We start from the raw sequence: 23,590 nt of genomic DNA, 5'->3' as shown, positions 1-23,590 counted from the left end.
AGACAGGAGCGCCGATTGGCTGATGAAACACACAAAAAAGACAGAGAAGACAGGAGGTATATCAGGGTGAGTGATTACATAACAAAACAACAAACATCCCAAACTAAAAAGGAAGAACCATTACAATAAGGATTTTTTTTTGTATGTACTTGATTTATGTGTTTAATTTCTTCTTTCTTCCTTTGCTTCTGAAAATGTGATATCCTTGTGAGAGCTCTATGTTTCTTCTATGCTTGTTATCTGTATTTTCACATGACTGAGATGAACCCAATGGCTGGTCAACATCAGAGTCAAAGCAGAAAAGAGTAGGTTCATGAGCATGTTTAAAAATCTCATTATTTAAATGGGAACTTTCTGTACTGTAATTACTCTAGGTCTGATACGATATGAATTCCATTCAAACAACAGAGGCACTTGTGACGCACGGTGTTCCTTGCTTGCCATGCAGAGTTCTAATCAGCATTACCATGACTATCATCACTTTATCTGCATACAACAGAAGTGTACATCGTAAGTCTTATCAAGCAGTACAAGCAGCTATTGTCAGTCACTATAGAGGATATGAGATCGAAAGCATGGTAGAATATTACAGTCAAATACTGAAACACCTTCATATTCTCATAGACTATCATACAGATATTACTTATTGTCATTTAGTCTCAGTAACTTTCCTATATTGTTTTTTTTACTCTGTATTCACAGGCACGTGTGACATGACATAAGACAGAGCCCTCTGACAGTTTTGCAGATTCTACATCTACAACTGATTGAAAAGATCCCCTCATATATTGCTAAGAAGAGATAAATCTGAGATTCATTGTGTGCTACAAAGGATTTCCTAGTTATGAATATATTAGAATTGGTATGTCACAAACACTTTTGTTCAAACAAACAAAGGCATCTGCTCACTTGATTGCAATATTATAGTTTGTCCACTTGGGAGCAGCGCAGGACATAAAGCACACAGTCTCCTCAAATTTAGTCTGGATTATAAAACAAAAATCTACAAAAAAAAAAAAAAAAAAATGAAAAGAAAAGAAACATATTGCCGCCCTCTGTACCACAGTGTTTTTCAGTTATTTTATTGTGGCGATGTGTCCCCTGTTTTTTCAGACAGACTGGCACAAACTAAAATTTAACACAAGCTTTTTTTTGTTTAGTGTGTTCATTTCTGGTACAGAAACTCATAGACATGCACTACATTTTTGGTCCATAGGTGTAATTTGTATTGCCCAGCCCTGTACAATCCAAACTCCATTTGCTTCCTCTTCATTGCCCTTATTACTGCTCTCTCTATGTGCTTGTTGCTCCTTGCCATTTTTCTCCCCAAGCTCTCTGTGCAGCTTTTGACTTCTTTCTAAACAGGCCTCACAACAGTGCCCTTCCCTTCTCTCTTTTTCTTTTCTCATACACAGACACGCACAATGGCCACCGCAACTCTCCACAGGAGACTTCTACCTGGCTCTGTAGATTGAGTGTCCCAGGGTGTTTAACTATTGATATGGAGCTCAGGTAGCACACCTGATATCTGGGGAGGGGGGACGGGGGGGAAAGGGGATGAGGGAGGGGGAGAGGCAGAAGGCAGAAAGACAATAGCACTGGAGGAGTGAGGGGCAGGGTGGGGTGGGGATGGGGAGTGGGGGGGGGGGGGATGAAAAGAGAGAGTGAAACGGAGAGAAATAGTGTGCAGGGGCAAACATGATGAGGGACAGAGGAGGCAGGAGCCAGACAAATGGCAAGCAAGCAGTCACATATGCGCCAAATCCACATACAAGCACTCTTTGGATTGGAGGACTAAGTAGATGCTCAGACCCAGCAGGCAATCGCTGACTTACATGTTGTGATGACTCAGGACGTAGATGAGGAAATGGGATGGAGAGGGCAGTGAATGTATCGAAAGAAATGAGCAGTGTGTGTGTGTGTGTGTGTGTGTGTGTGTGTGTGTGTGTGTGTGTGTGTGTGTGTGTGTGTGTGGAAGGCAGATGCTTAAACAAATGGATCACTGTTAGAGAAGAAACATCCATTTGTGTTTACACACATTGTGGCCCTGCTTCCCAATGCCCCCCTCCACTCCCCCACCGCCCACATTCCCTTCTGTTTAAGTGTGTTTGCATGTATGTGTTTACCGTGTAAACAGACCTGACTCTTTGTGCAACAGTTAAGTTCCACGGTCAGCATAATCACGATGAATTCACCCCTTAAATTCTTTATTGCCACCTCTTTTCTGCCTGATAAGCATCTGTCCTTTCTTGACTGTTTGCAGGTGGGGAGTTCACCCAACCCCGTCCTTTTTCTAACTGCAATAGACAGCTGTCTCTATCAGTGTGTGAGATGTTGTATTCCACGTTAATTTAAGCTGGTATTGTTTGGAAATTTTGTAGAATATGTTGCTGTTCTAGTAAATACAACACACACACTCAACTAACTGGTGCAGATGTGGTGATGAAGTGCCTCTGCTCAACAGTTTATGGTGAATAATCAACAATTCCAGCACCCTCAGGAACTTTATCCGGGCCTCAATCATCAGCCGGTTAGAGCTACCACCACCCAAAAGGTGAGAAGCTGAAATAGACAAATAGACCAATTTTTAACATGTTTTATTGAAGTGTTTTCATTTGATGCTACTTTAAACTTCTACTCCACCACATTTAAGAGTAAAATATTGTACTTTCTTCACTAAATAATAGACTATTTGACAGCTTTAGTTACTTTAAAGGTTAAGATTGACACAAAGTATAGTATGAGAAGCTTATTAAAATACAACACATTTTTATTGTAACAGATTCAACCAGTGGTTTCCAACCTTTTTGTCTTCTGGTGTCCTATGAACAGCAGTGTGTAGTCAGGATCACATTTCAGATGTCTATGAGTTGTTAACAGCTTTATGATATTGCATTTTTTTTCCCCTCAAATTTTCTCACGTGGTATCATTTTAGTAAATGTTTAAACAAGCCAAAGATCAATGATTAGAGAAAAAGCCCATAAACAGAAAATAGGTTTCTCTCCCAGTATCTGACTATCCCTCACATTTGTCAGCTGACATGTGTTCCCATAAAACAGGATATAAAGTAGTTCAAACTGACTCTGCCTCCTACTGACACACTGATGCTTCAGTATTAATCATCTCATGATGTCATGCATAATAAAATATTAGTCACAAGCACAACGTTAATACTTACTTAGATACGGAATATATTTTGCTTCTAATACAATGTACTTTTACTTTAGTAAGATGTTTCATGCAGGGCCTTTACTTTTACCAGTATTTTTTTTACACTGCGGTCTTAAAACTTTTGATGTACCTTTGATTGGTTAACTCAGAAAATGGTACCATAATATCTGATTTTCGACATTATTCTGTATAATATCAACTCAATACAAGCTCAAGTAAATATAAATAGTAAATAAAAATGGATTCTGCCTCATTTCATAATGATCAACACTCAATTTAATTCCAGGAATAGGGCTGCTGTCGGATAATGAAAGCAGTAGTTGGCCCTCTTTATCACTCTAAACCTGTGACAGCCACACTCTTTCCAAAATTGACAGCATCAACACAGGTGGAGTCACCTGCAACACAGGCCCAGAAGTAGGCTACCTGTATGTAACACCCCCACCCTTAATTTGCTTTAACTTAACAGCCACTCACGGCCAGCTTTCCCCCTTTCCGACACTCCCTTTCTCTCCATCTTGAAGCACGGTTAGTCCCGCCCCCCCCCTCCCGCCCCCCCCCTCTCCTCCCCTGTGATAGGGACTGCGAGATTAATGCTCCATCCGCGCGTCTTCAACTGTCTTGGACACATTTTTTTTTTTTTACTTTGCGGGCATTTTTTCCCCCCCCTCCCCAAAGTCCCGACCACAGTTTGTGTTCTGTGTCCCCGGCTCATAATCAGGACTAGCTTTACTGCAGTTTCATCTCTCTTTTTTTTTTTTCCTGAGCTGCATTGAAGTCTCAAGGTAAGGCCAACACAGGCGAAATAAGTGCGTGTCACACAACAGGTGTAACGTAACCTCAGACTGGTTCCCTCCACTGAACTGCGCGTTTCGGTGCTTCTCTTTTACGTATATAGTTTTGTGAAATAAGTTGATCATGTCGAGATTGAATGCGGCGAACTTTTCCGTGCCGTTTGGCTGTTGTTACTGTCTGCTCAGCTCGGACAGTCGAGCAGTCCGCCGACACGCAGGTGTGGCAGGGCTGCTTTGTTGGGTTTTCGCCCTCTGTGAATTTTACACAGTCTACATGATAGATTAGGAAACCATTCATTTGTAAATTCAAAGGTGGATTGACTCTGGTATTATTTTATTTGCTGTGGCTTTTATATGTTTTGTTTGAACTTACTTTGACAGGCTATTTCTCCACAGCAGTATCCTTTGTTTGACCTTTTCCATCCATGACTAATCCAGAGACATTTTCCTGGATGTTTTTTTTTTACTGGCATTAAACTTGTATGCAACACTTTATATTTCCATTACAGCTGTTGGGAGGTCACAAATGAATTGCACACCTCTAATGTCCTTCATGACCTGAAAGCCAGGGATTTTAAATCCTATTTGAAGTGTCTCTCTTTATTTATTTTTTTCCTAATGAGAGTACCAACACCAGGGCACCTGTTCGGCCAACCATCGTTGCACCGCCACAAAGCAATGTTTTTCAAAAAAGAAAACCAAACTTTGAATGTGCAGGCCGGAGGTCAGTAGGTCAGCCTTGCTTTAGGATACACAACTCACTGCCAAACATGTCAGCATCAATCTGACTTGGATGTTGATTGTGATTAACTTCATCCTCCAGGAATTCTTTGTAGTTTTGCTCCAACACTCCGACTGTCTTTGTGTCATGCGGTGTGCCTTTACCCAAAGCTAACCTCTTTTCAGAAGGTATAAAAGGATAAACCAAGCGAGACTGAGGCAGCCTGCCATATCTAAGAAAGTGTGTACTCGGGTATTAAGGTTGTCAATCTCACTGTCATAACAAATGTCATCACAAAGAAATGTTACTACCTCGAGCTGAATGTTTTATATGAGGGTATTGAGGCATGAATGCTTTTACTTTTTATTTTTTTTATGTTACCACCACATCTCTGTTTACCACTCTAACCAGTCTTCACATTCATAGGTGCTTTCTTACACGGGAAGATATATTACTGAGATAGTGACGTTGTTGCTTTATTGTCTCTGCCCTGTTCTTTATTTGTTTATTTTGGTGTAACAACGATTAAGACGGAAAAAGACAAAGCCCGTCCGACCTGTTAGTTCGAGGTAAATGTTTGTGGTGGCGTGGAGGAAGATAGCAATGACATGTCAGGAAAAGTGTCAAGGTGAGCAAGAAGAGCGTATAGGAGTAAATAGAAGATTGGATTTCTCTCAGGTCTGTAGTTACATTGAAAAGCACCACAGACCGACCTTTCATATGAGTAAATCCTCATATGCTGAAGGCCTTGTAGTCCGTTGTGCAATGATATTATTCTTGCCTGTTGACAGAGAAGACTAATCTTCACTGAAGATATTTACATGTTGGCTTTATCAAATGCTGATGACATTTTAAGAGATAAGGGCAAGCAGAGAGACATGTTGCCATTATAAATAGCATCTCATGCTTTGGCATGGGAAGTTTTTTTTTCCCCACTTTAATTTGTTTTCACTAAAATTCGAGGCCTAAAGGCTCTTGACCTTATGGTTTAACTTATCTGTGAAGTGCTCTGGTGCCGCCTTTGTTCTGAAGGTTCAAAGTATGCAGATATCACGTGACTGTCATTAATGTTCTGTAGACTTCATGTCCATTTTCACTTTTCCGAGTATTGCTTTGTTGCCAACATTGATATGCAGCCTCTCGGCCCTGCTGCAGTCTGTGCAGGAATGTTATTATCAGGTTCAACCTGTGATATGATAAAAATTTCATGCCAGTTCTTGATTTCATCACACTTACACAGCTTTTGGCAAGTTACACATCGGTCTCCAGTCTGTAGTCACCAGTGAACTCTGCAAAATTACTTCAAAGCTAACTCGATCTTGTGACTGAAGGCCAATTTGTCTGTTTACAGTTTTTTTTTTTTTTTTTTTTTTTTTTTCATTTTTTAAAATTCAAGTATTACTAACCTTGAATCTTTTGCAGCTAACACACCTTGATTCCTTTATCTCGCTCCACTTAAAAGATATGAGGCTAAGAAAAGAGCTTGGGCTGACTTGTGTTTGACTTAATATCAGTTGTTGGACATCACATCTCCCCTCTTAACAGGGTGCATTGAGCTAATGAACCCCCACTGTGGCAAGGCTGCTCCTCCCGCTGTGCTAAATCAAGAAAATCTTAAGTCTACATGAGGTTATTAGAGAGTGTTAATCACTTTATAATTACCATCTTGTGTCACTGAATGGGTGAAAATTATTCATGCTGAAGCTGGAAATGCTTTGATTTTCTGTAATACACAACAGAAAGCTGTAATACCAGCTAATAAAGTTAAGACGAATACAGCGTTATGGTAGAAGTTCATAACTATTTACATTTTGGGATTTGTTACACAAAACCTGCCAATTGTGTTGTTTTCTTTCTCAGTTCCACTCATGTTTTGCTTTGAATCTAAAGAAAAGATAACTTGGCAACAATTTTGCACAGCTCACTGGTCTGTGGGAGTTTGTATATATCTATTTTATATAATGGATTTAACTCTAACTTAAATCCGTAGTAATATAAATACGATGTTCAATCTAAATAAAACATGAATTGCAGATTATACTCAGCCATAACTGTGCACATTTGTATTATTTCATGATATGTTAGCTGGTTTGATAAATATCATATAACAGTATCAACATTACATTGATATATCTACCAGCTCTCACCTGTTCATTTTTTTTACTCACTATTAAAAGCTTTCTTCACAAACTTTGAAATAAATACCGCTATCGTTTTAGCTTTTGTTCCTTGTTCATGTCCCCTTTGTCTTCACACGGATCCTCCCATCATTTCAGATCCTTTACTTTTCTTAATCCAGATGATTTCCTCAGCTGCCCCTGTTAGCAGTGTAACCAGACTCCATTGTTAGTAACCTAAGTCATGACGCATCGCAGTCCTCAGTAGACAGTAGCTGGTTTCTATAGTTACCGTCAACAGTCTGAGCTGAGAAGTGTTTGTAACGATATCCTGAGGACAGTGCTGCACCAAAAACAAAACCGCATACTGTGAACAAACAGGTGGCTGATGCACTTTATAATGCTGCTCAGAGGCTATCAGGAGATGGTCTGCAGAGACGACGAGGGCCACGTCATTCGATATTTATTCAAGCACAATAGAAATGCAGTCAAGGGATATTTATTTATCCAGTGATAAAATGTAATGCGAGAGATGATCTAGTGGGGCTGACAGGAAAAAATAACCATTTACTTCCCCTCATTCAGGACAGTGTACATTGATTGACGGGCGGGGTAGGCCCTGAACAGGTTGTTGAAATATCTGAGGAGGGGAATTTCTCGAATGCTCTAAAAGAAGAGCCCATGAGAAGATGTTGGCTCTACACATTATGAAAATAAGTGAGGAAATAATTCATGTGCAGCAACTTTGTGTTACGTTGTCATGTTTTGGCCATGGCCTTGTTGAGTGCTCCTGCATCCAAAGCCACTAATTCATTGTTGCTCATGTAGTCTATTTTATACGTTTTCCCCCAAATGTCAGCATATGCCTTCAGGTCAAACATCCTGCACACGGAGGGCACAGGTTACTCATTGTAGATCAGAAAAAGCTGGGTAATTGATCGCTGTCCATAAAGAGGTTTCCAGTGTTGATCATTAATCCAAGTCAGAGAGAGAGAGAGAAAGAGTGTAGGCATATAGGGCACAGGCTATGACATGGTGTCATGATAATGGTTCTCTGTGTCTTTGTTGGTGAATAGAGCGGCCGAAAGGTTTAGAATGACGTTGGTGCTACCCACACCGTGTCAGTGACGGTTGTGCACAGGGTGATGAGGGACAGAAGGTTGGAATCGAAACACGTCAAAAGAAACTAGAGGTCAATTAAGGAAGAGGTGAACTGTTGAGGATAAACCATGTAACTGTACAAATACTAAGATCTTGGATTCTCTCAATATTGCTTAGTATGTATGAACATTAGAACTGAAACTAAATTGCTGTCAGGGAACATTACAATGAATTTCCAAAGTTGAAGTTTGATGGTTGGTCAATAGGATTTTTAATTATGTGAGACTGTTGCCACTGTATCTTGGGTGACTAATAAGATGCTGGCCAGATTAAGATTCCTTGAGCAGAAAAAGACCATAAACCAGACACCTCTCATATGCTGTTCTTTCTCTTGGTGGCCGGGCACCTTTCTGACTTATCATTTTATGTCAGGCTCATCCCCGGAAATGCAAGACGTTCATTGTTTTGGGTGTAATTATGTACATATTATTAATCCCTTTTGGAAATCATGATCTTGCAATCGCAATAATTAATGCAAATTAAATCGATATCCGCAATGTCTGCAGGAGCTTGCAGAAATTCCTGTGATTGTTCTATGATAATAATACTCAACAAAAGCTCTGCTGAAGGCATACAGGCACAAAGTAATCCTTAAGAAAAATTGCTTCAGCAATAAAAACGTCACCTCGTTTAAATTCAGAAAATAAAAACATGAGACCTCAAAAATGTCCAGCTATTTCTGTGACGTACAGTATGCCTGTTATCATGGGAAGTGATTACATGCGACTCTTTATTTGGTCGTAGTGAAAAAATTATAACTTCCACGATAAAAAACAAAAACAAAAAAAAAAGGAAATCACACCAACTCCAAAAATTTTGGGAAAAGCTGCTGCAAAATGAAGCAGTAAGCAAAATCCATAAGGGACTGGTATAATATATGTTCTATTTGTCTGACCAACAAAGTTATTTCTGTGCCTGTGGAGCCACAGTGATTAATATCTGTAATATGACATTTCATTTGGAAGTCTGTCCTGTGCTTTCATTTCGATGTCATACATTTCTAACATTGGCCATTTTTTTTTATAATCATTTCAGCCATGCTACTACCTTCATCACTACTGCTCCTCCTCGGTCTCCTCAGCCGAAGTCCCAGTACAACATGGGCCGCAAAAGTGATTGTGGTCCCGCCCATTATGTTTGAATCACACCTCTACATCTTCAAGACGCTGGCCACAGCTCTTCACCAGGAGGGCCATGAGACCCACTTTTTAGTTTCAGAGGGTCGTGAGGTCCCGCCTTCTTCTCACTTCCATCTACAGCGCTACCCAGGGATCTTTAACAGCAGCACGGCTGACAATTTCCTCCAATCTAAAGTCACCAACATCTTCTCAGGCCGCCTGACATTTCTGGAACTCTTTGATATTCTTGACCACTACTCTCAGAACTGTGATGCTGTTGTTGGCAGCGTTGAAGTAATGAACCGCCTGAAAGAGGCCAAGTTCGACCTGCTGCTAGTGGACCCTAATGAAATGTGTGGTTTTGTGATCGCTCACATCCTGGGTGTGCAATACGCTGTGTTCAGCACAGGCCTGTGGTACCCTGCAGAGGTCGGAGCCCCCGCGCCGTTATCATATGTACCTGAATTCAACTCATTGCTGACAGACCGCATGTCCCTAATGCAGAGGATCGCAAACACTGCTGTTTACCTGGTGCAACGCTTTGGAGTCCATTACATTGCATTACCCAAGTATGACCGGATTATGAAGAAACATGGAGTAAAGCCTCAAGTGGCCATGGCTGACCTGGTGCAGGGCAGCCGGCTGTGGATGCTATGCACTGACATGGCTCTGGAGTTCCCCAGGCCCACCCTTCCACATGTGGTGTACATAGGAGGCATCCTCACGAAGGCCCCCAACCCTCTGCCACAGGTCAGTACCGAGAGAGATATCGCAGCCGACAAGCACAGGATGAGGCAGTAAACAGATGTTTTGTGGTGGTAGTGTAGCGTTATACACAAGAGGGTTTATGCAATCTGTGTTTGGCAGCAAATTAAATATCTGACACTTGAAGGTTACTGATCACATCCATTCAGAAATCCTTCTAGTCATAAATTATTCCTGATACTGAAATTACCTAATATACCCGCAGATGTGATTATGTAAACCATGTGGAAAAATCCCTGATGGTCACATATTTTCATCTGTCATCTCACACCATTGACTATACTGTACATTGTCATATTTCTTAACCCCACTTCTAAGTCAGTGTCCTTGTGTATGACATGGATTTTCTAATTTCTAGATCCACTGTACTAAAATCAAAATTTCACAATGGTGTCTACATACCAATCTAACAGAAGCTGTGACAGAAGCACTGTAACACGATGGCTAATTCATATCAACAGAGTTTGACTATATAGTATTATGCAAATGTCTGGTTTCACGGGCAGGATGGAGAACCATATTGTCCCCCAGGCGCTGTACTGACTTGGGAGAAATTCATCCTTTCTGTGTTCATATATGGAACAAGCACTTATATTTTTTTTCTCTCACATTTTTCTTTTCATTAGACCATTTGCAACAGATGGATATTGCCGCCTTTGCCTTTCTCAGCATGTGTGTGTTCTGTGTGTGCAGCCGAAAGGATGTCAGAAGGTTTAATATAAAGGTTTCATTCTTTTACTTAAATCTTTTCATTTTCTGCCAAATAAACAAACTGCGGTTAAAACATTCAAATAGCTGGTGTTTGTGGAGATACAAGATTATCATTCAACAGCACTTAAAAGCACGTAATTATTAAGTATCTGTCAGCGCAGATACTTAATAATTACAGACCTCTTTTCACAGGTCCTTCTAAACATTCAAAGGCTGCCATCAAAGAATTAATCTTTGCCAAAAGTGCTCTTTATTGATTAATCAAATCACTGTATTCTCAATTGATCAGTTATTTGTTGTAAAATTGTGAGAAAATAGTGACAAATGCCTGTTCCAGTGTCCCACAGTCCATGGTGATGTTTTAAAATGTCTCATTTTGATTTGGATAAATTAATTTTAGTGTTGTGTTTTCACAAAAAGCATGACATCCTCACCTCCGCCACTTGTCACATTCCTAAAGGCTTGGCTGCAACATGTATGTTGAATCTCATTAACAGTTCACATGCCTCGGTTCATTAGCATGTCTCTGCTTCCTCATCACCTTATATTTATTCCTCCTTGCTGCCTATACAGTGTGACTTTCAGTACTTTTTGCATCTACTGCTGCTGGTCCCCATTGTTTATTTTATCACTTGGTATATCTTATCACATCGTGCTACAAAGCCAACCTTTATGGACGAGGCAGGGGTGAGGATGGGTTTGGGTTGAATGGACATGGTAGATTTTGAGCAGAGAGGGAGTGGAGTCATGGAGCGCAAAGGAGGCGGGTAGTGACGGGGGTTAGTCCAGCGTTTGGACACAGAGCGCGGGCCGTCGGTATCTGCTGCGGGGGGTTTTAGGAATGCCTCTCTAGCCAATAGGGAGCATTGTGTTGTGTCGTGTGGAGGGAGTTATAATGGAAGTGGAGGGAGAACGAGGCCATTGTTCTGGGCAAAACTCTGGGGACACTAAGACTCTTTTATGGGGTCACTAAGGCTGCGTTGTAGGGACAGTCGGGCTGTGCTGCTGGGACACAGAGCCCACTGTGCCCGTGAGGTTGCTCCGTGCCAGGGCCGACCTTAGCTGCTGCAGCTGGACCATTAGCCTCCCTCCCGCTACTTGTCCTGCACTCCTGTCACTCCAACATGGCTGCTGCCTGATTAGTCATCAGCCACTGTTAGTCAGTGCGTCCTCATTGATGTTTTCACACACATATTTTACTATACAACACACTGTTGACTTCCTGAATGCACACATCAAAACACAGAACACTCCTGTTCTGCAAAATAGAAGTATAAACTTTTCTTTGGTGTGACGTCTTCCTTATATCTACCAAACCAGCAGCATTTTGTTATGCGGTCATGGCAGCCTGTGTTACCACCCAGCATTCTCCTGTTGCTTCCTGTGCCAGGTAATAAGGATAACTCATTTGAGGCCTCCAGAATATTCTTTTGTTTTAACTCGAGTGGTGACATCTTAAATGTTACGGCACATTTAGATACCAACGAATAAAGGAACAGGAGTTAAGACAGGACACAGGGCCTTTTTTCTATGAGATAGTTTCTGTTTTCTTTTGAACTCTTCTGTATTGTAACCCAACTTTGTTAAGGATATGATGTCATCGAAGGTAATGAGATAACCTGCGTTCACCTCACAGACACATTACTGTATTGGCCGGTTGCATATTTGCAAATGATGTGCTCGTCATAATCCAAATAGCAAAGATGGCTTGGAGCTTTGACTTAGCACTAAAGGGTTTAAATATAAGCCACTGTCTGTTTACCTAAACTACCTCTGACATTAGAGACATGCCACTGGTGAGTTTTCTTAGAACAAAAGAAATTCCTTTTACCTTGAGGTTGCAGAACAAATCTTGGATATCGTATCTAATCTTAGATATATAAAAACACAACAGGACACTTAAAAGCAAAGCTGTCTGCAGGATTTTATAACATAAAAGGTGATCTATTGATTGTTGTCAGTTAGGTGAAATATCCCTTTATGAGAGTTTTATGATACATGGATAGTTACACAACAGGTAGCTGAACATTTGGAACGTGCTCTAATCAGCATAACATCCCACCCTGCTCACCAGTAGAAATATCACTCCACCTTCTCAATGGCATCATATAATCATAAAGTTTGGAATTGAATTTCATGTGCTGATCTCTTAGGAAAGCAGATCTCAGGTAAATTTCATAAAACAAATATGGATGTGACTTTTACTGAAGAATAAATCATTTTAAAAAAAGGATTGTTCTCCCTGCGCCTGCGTGGGTTCTCTCCGGGTGCTCCGGCTTCCTCCCACCATCCAAAAACATGCACCTCAGGTTAATTGATGGTTCTAGAAATTGCCCTTAGGTGTGAATGAGAGGGTGAATGGTCTTTGTTTCCGTCTGTCTCTATGTGGCCCTGTGATGGACTGGCGATCTGTCCAGGGTGTACTCTGCCTTCACCCTAAGTGTGCCGGGATAGGCTCCAGCCCCCCCCCCCCCCCTTGACCCTGTTCAGGTTAAAGCGGGTATAGATAATGGATGGATGGATGGATGGATGGATTGTAGTTTGTCATATTAAAAGGACAACTTACTGTGTCAAAGAACTGCATACACAGCAGGGGGAAATAAGGTCAACTACAGTGAAAATGATACAAAATTAGTGACTCGTGAGCAATCAACAATGTTCATTAATGAGCAATATGGATGCTCTGTTTTTATTTTTCTGGCATTTAAAAAATCATGGATTTGAATTTAAGCTCATAGTCTGCATTAGATGATTAGAGATCATTGTTGTTATATTAGTAATATTATTGGTTTTTCTCTGAGATTTTCTCAGTTTATCTGCGTTCTAACATTATTTTTCATTATTCTAAAATTATTAAAAATATTTTAGTTTACTGTACTGGGTAGGTTTTATGACATTGTCCCACATTCATCCATAAACCTGGAAATCATAAGAAATCCGAAAATAAACAGGATCATTGCCATAAACCTTATCATCAAGTAGGTGTGACTGTAAATGGAAAGAAAGTTTATGCGTGGGTCATTTGTATGAGTGCAATACATGTAAAAAAAGGAAAAAAAAAAAAAAAAAAAAAAAAAAAAAAAAATAACATAATTAACATATTAAGGAATTCAAAAGTGAAAATACAGCTCAGTCACAAACTTTGCATTGTGGTGTAGAATAGTATTATTATAAATAATCTTTCACAGGTATACTGACTCTATGAGATGTATTTTAAAGCTGTTGCTGTCTGCTTTTCATATTCCCACAGGATTTTGAGGAATGGGTGAACGACACAGCGCACCATGGCTTTGTGGTTGTGTCATTTGGAGCTGGAGTCAAATACCTTTCCCATGACATAGCTCACAAACTGGCCGGAGCCCTCGCCAGGCTTCCCCAGCGAGTCATCTGGAGGTAAACGATCAGCTCTCTCACTGTCACTCATGCACAGATGTCATCATGACAGATGTGAGCAGGACTTTTTGATGTAGTTAGCCTCATGGGTCTCTGACTGTCATACGACTTAGTATTTACACTCATGTGTTTTTTGAACTTTCTAAAGTTTATTATGTGGACCTTCATAATCAGCACCACATTGTAAAATAAGGGTGCCACATTGTTTATTTGGGACAGGATGTCTCTTGAGGTCAGAGTCCATCCCTGCATTACGTTTGCTTTAGGGTGTTATTTGAGGTCATCTGGCTGATCAAGCAGAATGGAGAAGTGGATCCTAGAACTCAAGAGACTTTGTTCTAGCCTCTGAAGAACTCAAAACAGAAGCTAATGACCATGACTTCACTTTTGTATGGTAAAAATACCATTGTATTTTATTTAATTTGTCAATGTCACAAATTATTAGAGATTAATCTAAAAATGTTTGTGCTGTTAAATATAGTGTTTTTAAATTAAATATTTGCATTCCACTTATAAACATGAAGACAAATACCTACGTGGCCATGCTGTGTGGCCGGCCCTAAAATGCTTTGTGACACTGGGTTCATCACTGACGATGATGCACCACAGCGTGTAAATGAAAACGTTAATTTGCACAGAATGGATCAATAGCGAGCGGTCCTTTTGAAGAGTTTAAATTTAAAATGTGTGTGCTTTCCTCATGAGAGTGACAGGTGTTATTGAAGTCTAATCTTTTTATAATAATTTACACTGTTCCATAGCAACACTGCGCCGACTATGACCTGAGCAGCTAATGTTGATGAATGAAAATGAAAATTAAACACATTACTATGTTCTTAAGAATCAAATGTTTTGTCACAACAAGATGCCACTAAATGTGAAATGGGGACACATCAGAATTTTCATGGCAAGATGTCAGACAATCGAGCTTCACATGTGGGTATCTGACCAGGTGTACAGGTGAAGTGAAACAATGACCGGAAACTTGTAGCTATAGGCAGAAGCTTCTTTTAAGCCCTGACAATTTGTGTGTGACATTGTATGGTAATGTGGCTTTCAGTGGCCTTTCTGAACTAAGAGGATAGAAAAGGAAGAGGGCTGATGAGAAGGACAAGGCTGAAGCCAAATGAATCGTGTCTTTGATAATTGGCTCCATGAATGTAGGCTTTGGTAGTCAGGACAGTGAATTGGTGCTTTGTTCATGAGAGAAAGAGAGATGAAAGAGTTTGAGTTGGGGAGGGAAGCAGACAGAGATGGACAGATGGGGGTCGTAATATAGCATTGTATGTGGAAATGCTTCCACACACGCAACTACAGACACCAGCAAACATGCATATAATACGGTACAAAATCCCCATACCCACTATAAGGCAAATGTTTGAAACCTCAATGGTCATGAGTGAGCAGGCAAAGCCCTTCTGCCTTTTACATTTGTTTCGAAAAAAAGAGATCAACTTTCTATTTGTTTGTCTGCATCATGCAGTTGCTTGACTTTGTTGAAACATATATCCTTCTGTACATACATTAGCTCATCTACACAGTATACATACAGTATATCACATACAGTATATATTCATTATGCATGTACAGAAGGTGCACAGCTTCGCAGCAAACAAAAAAAAAATCTTCCAGTCCAGGTTCAAAACAGGAGTTGGCATCTAAAGTTTTGATTTGAAGCAAAAGGGAAACTGAAAACAGTCAGATGTCTCAATAAAAATGATTACTAATGATAAAAAGAAGAGGTACCATAGATAATAGTTAGATGAAACTTATTGAAAAATAATATTATCTCATAAAAATTATTTATTTGTCACATTGCTAAGATTGTGTCTCATGTCAAAAGGAAATTAAGTATCGACAAGGAAAACATGAAGTTGCATAAAGCATTTAGTATTAATTATGTAAAAATACAAAGAGTCCACAAAAAAATAAACTTTTTAAAAATGTGTTAAATACAACGGTCCAACAACACATGAAGTTTCATCAGCAATGCATGAGCAATACCTTAGCTTCAGGAAGCTAGTGTAAATCCTAGCTTGGTTAACAATATAGAAATCGTAGGTGAAGATCATACTGAATTAAAGGAACAGTTTGGCACTGCTTTCTTAGTAGTAACTTCGTGGAGTCTTTAGGAGACTATGAGGTTCCCAAGTAACCAGTACCTGGTCAAACAATTTAACAAATTAGATAGAATGTGTTTATCAGTGTGCTTGATAGGTAGATTTAAAAAAAAAAAAAATCATTATTAAACAATAATATTTGTTTATGTAAGTCAATCTTGCCCTGACCCCCTAGTACCTGTATGTACTGCACATCCACTGTGTCCCCAAACTTTACTTTACTTTACTGTAAATATACTATTAACTTAACTTGACTTAGCTGGGTTCATGTTTACTCATGCTCATGTGAGCAGAGTTTTATGGCCGGTGTAGAAAGTCCCCTTTTGTACAAACAATTCGATATTATGAGTTAATTAGTACACTTTTGATGATTCTGGTAAAATATTTTGTCACCCACTGCTTCCACTCTGTGTGCTAAGCTACGCCAGCCAGCTGTTGGATGTAGATTCATGTTCTCTGTACAGACATTGAAATGAGAGTGGTGCTGGTCTTCTCACTGTAAGAAAGTGAAATATCATATCGTCAGTATTTGTTAAAGCATTCCTTTAGCATTCTTAAAGCATTCCTTTAACAAATCAATAATCACAAAATAACTGATATTAAAAAAAATTACATACAGATAATGCTCCAACTAGTTTATGTTGAGTTGAGAAAAATTCTTGTCAATATTTGTTTGACAAAAAATGGTGGCTGTCGAAAATCCCCCTCTTGTTCATGCATTCATTAAAAATTTCCCCTCGGGGATTAATAAAGTAAATACCTACTTACCTACCTATTACACCCGACATAATGACCACTCAATAGTGACTAGAAAACTGAAATTTTTGACATTTTCTGAACAATAGCATTTAGCTGCTGTTCAGTGACAAAATAGCAACATACAACTTTTGCATTTATAAAAGCAGCAGCTTTCAGTGTTTCAGTTTCCAAAATCTCAACTTACTGCTCACTATTGAGTGATTTATTTGGGAGGGTCAATTTATATTGGGAACAGTGAATGAGTGAATAAAAGGGTGATTGTGAACATACATTAAGTCAAGTAGACTTAAAACCTGCTGCACTGAACTTTTGTTTGCCCTTTCTGTCGAAAACCTGCTTATAGGTCCTGCTGTAGCGCAATATTTTACTACTGTTGCAGTTATAAAATGAGAAATTGTTTTAAGCGCCACAGATCAGAATTTCATTAATTTGGTCCGATAACATCTGAAAAGTTTTGAGGAGACGCACAATTGAATAATTTTAAGTTAATTAATCTAAGTTAACATAGGACTAAATTGGAATTTATCTGAACCATTAAAATCTTTATGATTGCTTGTTCGGCCCATAGAACATGCTGATTGTGCATTCAGCCAGCCAGCAATGTGGTAAGGTTGCATATGGTGTCACATGGTGTTATCAGTGCCGTGTGTAGACTTTACTTGCATAATTAGCACGAATGACACTTGAGGAATAGATGTCAGACTAGCCTCTGACCTCTAAAAATGCGGATTTTCTTGGTCCTCGCACACTATGATGGCAACATATTCTGCTCAAAACTGAGATGAACCATGTATGTAATGTTTGTGCTCTTCCTTCATTGTTTTGTTTTTGTTTTTTCCCCATCCTTAGATTTTCTGGTGTTCCACCCAGTAACCTTGGCAACAACACTAAGCTTGTTGATTGGATGCCTCAGAATGACTTATTAGGTGAGTGCATTAGGAGGACATCACCCTCAGTGATGTGTACCTCATCTAGTTCTCCTATCAACACTCAGAGTAATAGTACATTTCTTGTTATATAGCACTGTAACAATAAAACTGAAATGTATTTTATGACAATGTAAATGAATCCACATGTTTTACTGAAAAACATCTTCTCAAGGACCTGATTTTTTTTGTACTGTTGCTTCAATGCATGTTTTAACACAGCTGTTCCTGGGTGGTTTTCTGTAAGAGTTTCCGACTGAGTGTGACTAGAATTTGTAAGGCACGAGTTCCTACCATACCTACTTATTAACCACAGTAGTGGGTAGAATGGGATTGTGTAAGCCACATTGTGTCTGTCAGGAATGAGGACTATGCAACAACATTCAGATATTGACTGCTAGCATTGTACTCTGCGATAGTGTGACATTTTGATGGCACTTTGGTGAGGTAAGATTGCATGTACTGAATTGTTCTGCCTATCTGACTTTATGCAAGGTCAGAGAGAAGCTTTTAAAGGGACAGTTCAAAACAAAACAATACAACTTCTTTCTTTCGTCTGACGCTGTTGTGGCCTTCTCAAAAACAGTTCATTCATTAAACACCAAAAAACAAACTAGCAAGATTCAAAATAATCACTGAGAGCCTATGCAGATGAATATATGACACCTAATGGAGGACAATTACATTTGACCGTTTTCGGTGAACTACACCTTTTTTAATTGTTAAAATGTGTAAAAACATAAGAAGGACTTAGCAGTGAAATGCATTTCTTCATAGAGACACTAAGATATTGTGATCATTTTTCTGTTTAAATGATACATACTTTCATGAAATGGTGCGCAACAGAAAGAACTGATTTGGGTGCAGCAGTTTGTGGGATCTACCATATAAACTGTAAATAATCTAGAAAAACTAACCCAGCAAAAGTGCCCTGTCAAAAATGACTAATGAACACACTATAACACCTAACATTCGTGTCACCCAGGCCACGCTAACACAAGGGCCTTCCTGAGCCATGGCGGCTTGAACAGCATCTACGAGGCCATGTATCATGGAGTGCCGGTAGTTGGTGTGCCCTTGTTCGGGGACCACTATGACACTATGACTCGTGTGTCAGCCAAAGGTATGGGTATCATGCTGCACTGGAAATACATGACAGAGGAAGACCTCTTCATAGCCCTGTCCAGCATCATTGAAGACACCAAGTAAGTTTTGTTTGTGCTGTATGCACACTCAAATACTTTTTGTGTTCATGTTATTATTTGTCAGTGCCATCTGGTGACCAATTATGGCATCACTGCTCTCTGACTTCATGGTCCACATACAATATTTACCTTTTCTGTTCGTCTTTTTCATATTCAGCTGTACTCTGATGTGTTTGTGCCTGAAAAACTTGCTCAGAGAGTTGTGTCTCCTTGTTTCCTTTGCTGTGTGTAGATACCGCCAGCAAGCACGTCTTCTGTCCAACATTCACAAAGATCAGCCAGGCCATCCTGTGACCAGGGCCGTCTATTGGATAAGCTATATCCTCCGTCACAACGGTGCCAACCACCTGCGCTCAGCTGTGTACGAGGTGTCCCCTTACCAGTACTTCCTGCTGGATGTGATGGTTACTGTAGGGGTTGCCTTGGCTCTAACAGGCTATGCCCTCCGGCGCTTTGTACGATTGCTGAGGGGGAAGGTCGGGGACCAACGCAGAGGAGATAACATCCGGGATGATGGCAACATAGCCAATGGACATTGCCATAGCGAGAGCGTGGCCAACGGGAAACACAAACGCAATGGCTCCTTGAAAAACGAGAAGAAGATTAATTAATGTTTCGAATGGCAAAGAGGAACAAGGAAGAGGTTTACCCAAGGACTCTTTAAGTTTGGTTCAGTGTTTTTTATGAAAGCTTGAAAAGAAAGCTGTTCTTAGGTCTGCATCAAGAGGCAATTGCTACTCAGAGCAAGCAAGAGGCTGTAGGAGGATACACAAGGCATCGTGTGGGGACAGAGCAAGGCATCGGGTGCTCAAAATCTGTGTGTGTGTGTGTGTGTGTGTGTGCGTGTGTGTGTGTGTGTGGGTGTGGGTGAATGTGTATGTGTATGTGTGCAATGAAGCAGATTTAATGAAAACTCTTAACAGCAGCTACAGCAATACAACACTAATTTGGAAAGTCTTTGAGAATGACGTAAAGACACGTTGGAGGACATTGTTTCACCTGTGCATCTTCTCTCCTGCATGTTCGCCGTTGTCTTCCTCCCTTCCTTACCAATGGAAGGATGATGAAGAGGGAAAATCACGAGCGCCAACCCCTCATCTTCAGAACAAAACAAGAAAACAAACATAAAATATTTCGGATTTAATGTTTTTAACTGAAAACTTCAAGTGTCTGGTTAACTGTAAATGAAGGATAAATCTATTTATTACTGTACAATAGATTTTAATGATGGACCTTTTTAAACTATTTTTCATTTATTTATGTTATCAGTGGTGTGACAGCATGACGGTAGCTGTACACTCCCTACTCTTAACTGACATCTGCACAACGTAGTGTCCTTCATATTCATAAAACAAACAAAATAAAAGACAGCAGCCGTCACTGTAAGCATGCGCAGGTCTGTGCTCTCTGCACTTAAATTATCCGCAGTACAAACTGATCTTCAGACTGATCAGTGTGAAAACACACTATTTTCCCTTTTCACATGGCAGTGCCAACTGGTGTCTGCACTTAGCTGTGCAGCATTCACATTGTCTCCTGACTGACTTTTGTTTTGGTAGAAAATAACTCTACTCAACTCCGTTTGGCTTACCCGTGTGAAAAGGTGATCATGTTGATATAAAAATATATAGGCTCGTGATGATAACTACTGAGGATACTATGGATAGGCAGAGCCAGATCAGAAATGTGCTCAAGCTCATCCAGTCAGGTGATCAGGGATGAGTCAGAGCATTATTAATTTATGATTACTTGCTTCGTCAGTCCCATAGCTTAATTCTGCATCTATTATCTATTTATTACGGCGTAAAGAGTCATCGCTTGATTGCCATTTTCAGAGCTACACTTGACTTTGTACATCATTCATCTAGGATTTATTTGTTAATAAATGTATTAATTTTAACATGTTTCAAATGCTAGTTTTAAATTTTACTCTTCAGGTAGGAACTTCCACTCAATGCTTCACTTCTGAAAGTAGATTCTGCTGTTGAAGATCAACCAAGCAGGCCTTAGGTAATTATATTAATTCTGAGTGAAGGATTCACATTCTGTATGTTACTTTTTATGATGCAAATACACAGTATGCTCAAAAACATTTGTATGTGCTTGTTGTTGTTTCAGTGTTTTAGATCAATATAAAGAGTTAGACTGAGTGCATGGGTGAAACAAAGCAGACGAAGTATGTCTTAACCCACAGAGTCATGTAAACATATTTAGTTATCTAAAATTACGTCACATAAATGTTGAAAAATAAGCAAAGGATTATTTCTGTTCTTTTCTTTCAAAGAGACTGTTGCCTTCTGTGGCGTCTATATCATCATTATGCTCCTTTTGTTTCTTTGCGAGAATTAAGCTGTCTGTACATTTTAAATGCAGATAGAGGATGGGTACAAGAAGAGGGAAAGAATGCCATAGTTTCGACAATGAAGGTGAATCCCGCTACTTTTACAATGAATAATAATGTGTCAAACAGACACTGATCCCTGCAGTGAAATTCTCTTTTCTTAAAGCCCCGTCAGTGAGATCAAAGTGCAAGGCAAGCTGGAGTATCTTTAGAGTTTGTGGGGGTTGAGTATCGTGTTAATGGATATTTCAGAAGGGCAGATGCTCGTGGTCATGGGACATCAAAATCTCATGAACATGAGACCTCCAGATGATTGATGATTCATCAAACCACCATGCCACATGTACTGTATTTTCTCCCATTGTTTTTGCAGCATGTACCAGACATCTACTTTTTAAGAGCTGCAAATTGTAATAGCATGTTGGCATCATAGCAAAGAGATTGTTTACCTACTAAATGAAGCCATAAACGCAGGCAAAAACAGCAATATAAATGTAAAGCAAACCGAAGAAATATTCACTTAACCAATCAAAGTTGTTTAGAATTTAACATCCAACCTACAAGTTCACAAATCCTTCATAATAACTGAGAGAAACTTCATGATCTTCTTTTCTCTGTGAGCTACAGTTACACTTGCACAGCCCAACACAGCCCTGCTGAAAACAGACTATTATACTTGAATCGTCATCGCTATCATCATCATCATCATCATCATCATCATCATCATCCATAACGTCATCAGCTGGTGGGTACTGTAGGTAGGCTTGCAGGGTGCTACACAGGCTATGAACAGGATCTGAAGAGAAAATGTTAGTGAAGCTATATATTATTTTTTTCCTTTTTTTTTTTTTTTTTTTCCAGTATTAATGTCATAGCCTACATAGATAAATACCCATCCTTCATATGTGTCTGTACATATTCTGCAGTCTGACATGTCTCTGTTCTTGTGACGTTTGCATTTCATCGGCTTGAATTCTTGTCCTGTCTTCAACGGTGCACTCGCTTGTTCCTTTTGTCCACCTCCTTGTCTTTCTCATTACTTCCTGGTGTATTCTGTTGTCTTTGTATTCTTGTCTTGTCCTACTCCTTCCACATACATATTAACTTTGCACACTGAATTTATTTACATTTTATTTTACTTTTAATTTTAAAATGACCTCAAGCCCTCACTTTTTCTCTCATGTGTGTCTATGTTGTAAATAGAATGTAAACAAAATACTAATGCTGAATAAAAATTGCATATTTTGTTTGCAGAAATGTTTGAAACTTTTATTTTCTCATAAATTAGCTTTGGTATATTGTGTTACCTTTAGAAGGAAATTAAACAGTTAAGAAACATTAGAGAAAAAAAGGTTTAACTGTAAATTCTTGTCTATTCATTCAACATATTTTGCTTCTCCTAACTGACAGTTGGGTGTATTGCACGTTCTCAGTATTGCACGTTCTCAGTATTAAAGCACAACAGTACTGAACAGATAAACACATGCAGTTCATGTTTTGGAGACCTGACAAGGCCGATGTTGATTACAGCAGGTGATGCTGCCAGTCTCATTTTGATAGGGGATGTATAGGCTTTCTGTCGGGAATTGTTACCAGGCAGCAAGAGGTTTTTATAGGTATCAAATGGTAGAATCATCTAAAGTTGCCAACTGCACACCCACATGCACACAAGTCAGGTGGATAGATAGGGTTATCTAATGCTGTATGCTCGTGCTGAGTGAGGCTGGGGTAACAAAACACCCAGCCTGGTCCCTGCCTCGCTCGCTGGCCCTGTTAATTATTCACTCTGCCTGCAGGGGCCTGCAGACCTCACACACACACACGCGCACACACACACGCACACACTCACAGTCAAAAGCATCTGCAGGTATGTTTAATTTACGTTCTTGAAGTTGTTTTCTTTTGTTCTCGCTGGTGGCCAAATTGGGCACTGTTCTGTTAACTGAGACAGGAAGAGGGGAAGAAATGGAGGGCTGGCCTCTGCTGATGAGGAATCTGATATCACAGAAAACACAGTAGGCATCATTCATGACATCCTCCATTCATTCTTAGCCACACTTCCCTCCCTAGACCTGGTAAGTGCCTATTGTCTACCTTTCCCTTCCATCTCAAAGGACAATCATCAAGAGCAATTAAACACTTTGTGTTGGACTAAGTGGGCTTACTATATGGAGTTCAGAGTAATGGATTTGTCATTACTTTGACAACAGGGTGTGCTCTAATCCTCTGCGCCCTGGCAACCACAGTCTTTGTGTGAGAGTATGGCATAAAGATATTGGACCTAGCC

The 23,590-nt window shown here is 39.8% G+C and overlaps 1 protein-coding gene across 1 annotated transcript; it reads left to right on the top strand.

Moving 5' to 3' along the window:
* Positions 1-3,776: 3,776 nt before the first annotated feature.
* On the top strand, positions 3,777-22,560 carry ugt8 (UDP glycosyltransferase 8). The gene is made up of 6 exons (XM_069166876.1): positions 3,777-3,957; positions 9,001-9,833; positions 13,810-13,952; positions 17,681-17,757; positions 18,743-18,962; positions 19,195-22,560. The coding sequence occupies exons 2-6, from the start codon at positions 9,003-9,005 to the stop codon at positions 19,571-19,573; spliced, it is 1,650 nt and encodes a 549-aa protein (XP_069022977.1). The 5' UTR covers positions 3,777-3,957; positions 9,001-9,002; the 3' UTR covers positions 19,574-22,560.
* The last annotated feature ends 1,030 nt before the right edge of the window (positions 22,561-23,590 follow it).

This window comes from Embiotoca jacksoni, unplaced genomic scaffold (assembly GCF_022577435.1).
Source record: "Embiotoca jacksoni isolate LCO1_2020_lvr unplaced genomic scaffold, fEmbJac1.0.p SCAF_4, whole genome shotgun sequence".
NCBI lineage: Eukaryota > Metazoa > Chordata > Actinopteri > Embiotocidae > Embiotoca > Embiotoca jacksoni.
The sequence above is the reverse complement of the archived record's forward strand: the minus strand, read 5'-3'. Positions and strand labels throughout refer to the sequence as shown.

Bases quoted from the DNA above. Each gene is read 5' to 3' on its own strand.
- ugt8 (XM_069166876.1), top strand. From the start codon at position 9,003: ATGCTACTACCTTCATCACTACTGCTCCTCCTCGGTCTCCTCAGCCGA. The intron at 9,834-13,809 runs GTCAGTACCGAG...ATATTCCCACAG, and splicing joins CCCCCAACCCTCTGCCACAG to GATTTTGAGGAATGGGTGAA. The intron at 17,758-18,742 runs GTGAGTGCATTA...CGTGTCACCCAG, and splicing joins GCCTCAGAATGACTTATTAG to GCCACGCTAACACAAGGGCC.